The 6,679-nt window shown below is 36.8% G+C and overlaps 1 protein-coding gene across 1 annotated transcript; it reads left to right on the top strand.

The window, feature by feature from the left end:
- The first annotated feature begins 269 nt into the window (after positions 1–269).
- Positions 270–2,101, top strand: LOC149263134 (sugar carrier protein A-like). The gene is made up of 2 exons (XM_089387173.1): positions 270–738; positions 1,623–2,101. Exons 1-2 carry the CDS (start codon positions 295–297, stop codon positions 2,070–2,072), a joined length of 894 nt encoding a protein of 297 aa, XP_089243299.1. The 5' UTR covers positions 270–294; the 3' UTR covers positions 2,073–2,101.
- The last annotated feature ends 4,578 nt before the right edge of the window (positions 2,102–6,679 follow it).

Below are 6,679 nucleotides of genomic sequence, written 5' to 3'. Positions count from 1 at the left end.
GCAATAGAGGAAGCGGCCTTTTGTCTGGGTAGCTCTTTTACTGGTACATATAGTGTGGTTAATTTTGTTAGGATTCATTGTTCTCATTGGAGTCCCTTGAATTAGTGACTGTTAGGGTTAGGGTTATTTGGGTTTCTATGATGTCTCGATCGCTATTTTGCTCTCTATTTCTTGCCCGGTAAGCTGTTTCAGACCCGATCCAGTGTGTGGTGTTGATGGCATTATATATTGGTGTGGGTGTGCAGATGCTCAGTGCGCCTTTCTCTGGGTTTGGCTGCAGTTCCTACGCTTTTCATGACAATTGGAGGGATCCTCCTTCCCGAGACTCCCAATAGTCTGATAGAACGCGGGCATCTAGAGAAAGGGCGCGCTATCCTGGAGAAGACCAGGGGCACCAAGCATGTAGATGCAGAGTATGAGGATATGCTGGATGCAAGTGCATTGGCTAACGCCATCGAACATCCATTCAGGAATATTTTGGAGAGGAGGAATCGGCCACAGCTAGTGATGGCCATCTGCCTGCCCATGTTTCAGATCTTGACTGGAATCAATTCCATATTGTTCTATGCCCCTGTTCTTTTCGGCAGTTTGGGATTTGGTTCAAATGCTTCCCTGTATTCGTCTGTTTTAACCGGAGCTGTTCTTGTACTTTCCACCCTGGTATCAATTGCAACTGTTGACAGGTTGGGCCGCAGAACCTTGTTTTTTGGTGGTGGTATTCTGATGATATCATGTCAGGTAAGAGCAAAGCTGACACACGGCAGACCTTTTTTAATTTTGTTGCATCTTGTTTTCAAGCATGTCAGCATACATCCTCGATGTATGTGGATTTTTAGATGGTGAAACCCAGGGTTATTAGACACCCATGTTTTCACCATAGCTAGGGATGCCCCCATGAAGGAAAACTATATTTTTGGAGGATTCCTGTGTTTCAACTCTAGGAGCCAAATGCACTTATGATTTTTAATCGAATATTAGTTCAAAATAAGGCTTGAACTGTGGGAAGTGCATCAGTCCCTTACTTTTTCACCAGGGAAACAAAGCTCCCGATATTATGCTTTCTCTTTTAGGGGTTGGTTGAAACCATTGTTGCTATCTATGCTTGAGTGCTTTTGTGGCCTGTTCCACTTACATTTGCAGAGTTGAATCGAAATCCTGAGTTTTGCCTATATGAGCCAAGTAAGTGAGAGGAAAGCTAGAATAAATATGCTTCAATTGTATTCCTGGTTTCTTTTATTCGGCATGGAAGCCTATATGACTTCTTAAAAGGATAGGAATTGTTGTAAGTGTTAGGGGGAAATTGGTTGTAAAATCTCTCTAATTAAATTAGTAGTTGTGACCACATCCATTAAGTAGCTTGTAAAGAGGGATTTTGTAGTGACTCCAAGTTCATATGCCATGCCATGTGTAACAGGGACATGCGAACCTGTTTTCAAAGCTCCAAATTCCAAACCCCTTATTTAATCCCAACAACTGGTTGCACTAGGAAGAAAAGCCCTCGAATTACTATTGTCTGTTTAAGAAAAGTTTAGTAGCAGCTTATGGAAAGTTTTTTTGGCCTTTCTTTTTGGGTTGCTTCCTGTTGGACCCGTCAGTAACAATATTGTCCTATCTTTTGACAGGTTGCTGTTGGCATAATCTTGAGTGTAAAGTTCGGAGGAAACAAACAACTATCGAAAGGCTTCTCAGCATTGGTGGTAACAGTTATCTGTTTATTTGTGGCTGGATTTGGGTGGTCATGGGGTTCTCTTGGATGGATTGTGCCAAGTGAAATTTTCCCACTAGAAACCCGTTTTGCTGGACAGGCCATAACTGTCTCTGTGAACTTTCTTTTCACATTTGCAATTGCACAGGCCTTCCTATCTCTTTTATGTACTTTCAAGTATGGGATTTTCCTATTCTTTGCAGGCTGGATCTGTATCATGACTGTCTTTGTATACCTCTTCTTGCCAGAAACTAAGGGTGTACCCATTGAAGAAATGATTTTTCAATGGAGAAAACATTGGTTTTGGAAGAATATAGTTCCACCCGTGGATGAGGGGGCACAGACTTTGAAGGAACCAGATCTGTGATTGATGTAAAGACTAATTTAGGTTGTATCTTTGTATGCCTCTTCTTTCCAGAAACTAAGGGTGTAACTAAGGGTGTACCCATCGAAGAAATGATTTTTCAATGGAGAAAGCATTGGTTTTGGAAGAATATAGTTCCACCCGTGGATGAGGCGGCACAGACTTTGAAGCAACCACATCTGTGATTGATCTAAAGACTAATTTAGGTTCTGTGATTGATGTAAAGAGTAATTTAGTTTATGAGTTTGCTCCACTCTTTATTGTAACTTGCAAGTGTATGTGTATTTAAGTAGGATTTATCTCCACATATATAGAAGGGTATATGTACAGTGTTTCCATACATGGATATATAATGAATCACATAGAAATTGTTTCCTCCGCACATGTAAAAAGCACTCCCATATATGTGTATGCACATATAAGTAGTTTCTCATGGATATGTAAAAAAACACTCATGCACTTCCACTCGTATATAGAGGTGTTTGACACATATATAGAAGCTTCATGTCGTTTCATATAAATGCATATGCAGAAAGTGATTTAATATAAGAATATATACAGAAGTCATACACAGAAATGTACATAGGTATGTAATTTTGTATATATAAGTTTCTATATGTATGTGGATATATGGAATTTATTTTGTATATATAGTATATATAGTTGTAGTCTAGTTAGTTAGTTTTCAAATTTGCCCAGAAAATTATGGAAATTTTGGTAAGATTTTGATATAATCTGGCGGGAAGTTTTGTAAATCCAGGTTACAATTATCAAACTTTGAGATTTTGGGTGCTGAGGAGTTTTTGATAGTGTTGAATCTATTTTCGCCACTAAAAACAGGATTCAAACACTCCTACTCAGTGACTGTTAGGCGCTACTCTGCTGGGCTTAAAATTCTGTGGAAGTGCTGACATCGAAAAAGTAAAACATCCGGCCATTATTTGGTTGGTAGTTGCAGTGCTCTTGTGTTCTATGTATCTTTTTTTATAGGGAAGTTTGGACACTATTATGTCAATAGAAGGGTACTTTCTGATGTATTGTTTTTGCCAGCATTTTTCGTCGTTTTTGGGATGTATTTGTACCTACATCACCAGAGAGGTGAGCCATTGATTGCTACATTTCAAAAAAAAACCCTCTGAAGGGTTAACTGATTTTTTAAAATATGTTTGTTTGCATTTCAAACATTTGTTGTGGTTAATGAATGATCTCTCTTTTTTTACCTGGTGACTTAGTATGACGCTACATGGGCATGTTTTGCTAGTAGAGGACATAGGTATCTTCTTATTTGATATATTTAGAGCACCGAAGGAAGCGCTTGTGATGCACATTAAATTCAGCTCAACCAAACTATTATTCTTCTCTAAACAGCTATCTTCTTCATTGCAGCGTTCCTATCTCCGCCAAGAGGGAAATTTGGGTTGTTTTTCGACAAACGTGTAGACAATCCTTGCATCATATCTGCCATTAAATCTACACACTGAACAACTATCCTCTTCGTTGCATCGTTCCTAACTCCGCAAAAAGGTAAATTTGGGTTGTTTTTCTACAAACGTGTAGATAATCCTTGTATTTCTCTCCAATATCCGCCAGTAAATTTACACACCAGAAAAGAAAATGGATGCTATAAAATCCAAGGTGAGCTGTTCTTAGTTGGACGTCGGCCAAACAACATAAGCAAGAGACATTCATCAATCCTTCTCTGTAGAAGTATTTACGTATACAACAAACAGAGCATCTCAGAGTATATTCTTAATTAGGATTGGGTTTGGTTTCTTAGTTGATTTTAACAGGAAAGGATATCATTTGTATTAAAAAATGGCTGTGGCCAAGCCATACAGTAAGATAACAAAACAAAAATAATGGTATGACAATTGTCTTTCAAAAAGACTCAAAATTTAAAAATCGCCGTCTATTCTTACCTTTCTGGAGGTATAGATGTAAAGCCAACAGGTACATTGTCTAGCATACTGAACTGGTACTAAGTCAATTTATTTCTCTCAGCTTGGGAATTTTCAACCCTTAAACAATGGCACACCTCTGCTTGATGTTTGGTGGATTCTCCTAAACCCATTTCTTAAACTTAGTTCTTGATTTCCTCTGGGATCAAGGAGGATCCCTACTACACCTGCCACCTCAAAGTTTGGTTTCTTAGTTTTAGTTTATATTTTTACTTAATTTGTTTTTTAAGTTTAGCCTTTATTCCTTCAGCTTCTATATTTGTTTTCTATGGAAAACTTCTCATGATTCCCCCCTCTTCCCTAGAATATCAAAATAGAGGGTAGCTCAACTGTCAGCCACCACAGCTGGTAACCCTGAGGGACTCTACTATATTTGATCATGTGACTTATGGCTTATCCTATCTGCAACAATACTTGGGCAGGTGGTTCAAATGATTGAGCTGACCCTTGGGGCTCTTTTTAGGTGTTCAGATTTTTGGTTCAATTGATTGAGCAATCCCCTAGCGCTGCTCTAACTTTTAATTGTTTCTTGTTGCTTAGGTGTTAAATTTTTTTAGCTTCTTGTTTATCATTTTCTTCCTTCCTTTAAGATTGTTTAGCTTGACTTTTTATCTTTGGTGTTGGTTTAGGTTTTCTTTCATTTTAGCCAACACAATTTTCTCCACTGTATTTGTAAGTGGGCCCTTGATTGGTAGTGTGAAACATCAACTCGGTTGGTAAAAACACAAATATTCCAGAATTCTCTTCTACTAATGACTTACAATGTAAAATCTGTAAAGAGCAAACACACTAATCTTAATTTTACTGGCGCCTGCAAATTCTAATATACAGAAGAGTGTCTCCTATATATACTAATCTCACAATCAATCCACTTACCATTTACTTCCACAAATGATCCTTTACATTGGCTAAAGGGTCGTAACAGTTGTACATTGTGCATTCTAATTAGTGTATACATTTCATGGTGTTTCTTAGACTCCCTTGACCTGCTATATAGAAAAACACCTATGCTACAAAGTGCGTTTAACTGCCATGGAACTGCTATATAGATGATATTTGGATTCAATATGTTTGGATTATATTGAATTTCTAGGTTATGTTGGACTTAAATTGTAATTTAGTGGCTCAAATTTTCTCAACAGTCACATGTGAACCATATGGATTGTTATTATTACAAAATTTTGAATGATTGATTGGATCTTATTATATAAATAATTGAGAGAAACGAAGAATAATAATTTGTATAATTTGATTAAGGATTTATTTTATTTTGGGCAATTTATTGACTAGGTTTAGTTTGAATGATTAAATTATTATAATATTTATTATTTTGAACCAAAATACAATTCTTTCAATGTAACATTTCTATCGGCCTCTCTTGGCACCTTTTGGGGCAATTGCTAGTTTATCTCCAGAAGTAGGAATCACGTGCACAGGCACTTTCGCAGTTTTCACCACAAATTTGTTCTATGTGGGTGTATTCAAAACTTGACAGGAGAACTAATTTATGATGCAGTGGTTGATTTTAAGGTTGCTTGGCTGCCTTGCGTGCTTGTCGAGTCTTGATTTCAGTAGAACTTGAATTGGGTGAAACAGTAACAGGTTTTTTAATTTTATCACAGTCTGGCCATTACAATTACAAGTTTGATAAGAGGAAGGTTGGATCTACACATGTGGACTCAATCTCACTTCAATATCTTTCTTTAAAATCTACAACAGCCACTGCAGAGATATGTGAGTGCAGTGTGAGATATTGTCTATTCTGGATTATGCTATTGATTGGATCTTTCAGGTCTAGAGATAACGGGTCTATGGCACTGGTGTGGCCTTATATGCCCTAGAAGATCACATGCCCAGAGTGGATGATTCAGAGAAGGATCTGAAGTGGCAGGGTTTGTAGAAGTCTTACTCGAGTATGTGGCTGGTTCAGAGTGGATAGTTTCTCTAGCACTCTGGTCGCTAGAATGGCAATAAGAGATTATATGTGGACAATAATGTAACTTAGTTTTCTTCCAATAAGTTTCAAACCTGAAGAGAAATGATAAGAAAATGAGTTTTATCTTATTGTACAAAGCAGCTAGACTTTGAATGAAATTTACAGTTTATTTATATAAATTTTGTGTATCATCATCCAATTCATATATATTATGTATTATGAGTTATGTACCATTTTCATTTGAAGCTGAGATAAATGAATCAAAAACATTAACAAACATCTGAGAGAATGTGAATATACTATAATGCCTCTAACGCATATCTATCTGCAACAAAACATGAAAACAAGACAAAATAAAAGAGTCCAGAAATCCTGGGCATTACCTAACACTAATCTAACCCTAACATACTTATATAGGTTTATAATGATCTGGAGTTTTCCAATACTTGTGGGATTTTCAATAATTTTTATTTAAATTGCTCTATATTAATCAAAAACATTTTTATTTCCTCATTATAAAGGAGCTTTCTATCATAACTTTTTGATTGGTATGAACCATATTTTATCTAGATGCTCTGTTATCTACAGTTATTACAACTTAGCAGCAAGCTATTATATTAGGACTTTATTATGTTTGTGCTTATGATGGTCTAACTGTTTCCTTACATATTAGGTGCTCAGCTCTGGTTTGGGTTCACTGATTTGGTCAGATACCA

Source organism: Pinus tabuliformis, chromosome 6, assembly GCF_031772625.1.
Source record: "Pinus tabuliformis cultivar Carrire ecotype Pingquan chromosome 6, CPIR1, whole genome shotgun sequence".
Taxonomy (NCBI): domain Eukaryota; kingdom Viridiplantae; phylum Streptophyta; class Pinopsida; order Pinales; family Pinaceae; genus Pinus; species Pinus tabuliformis.
This window is presented reverse-complemented; position numbering and strand designations above follow the sequence as displayed.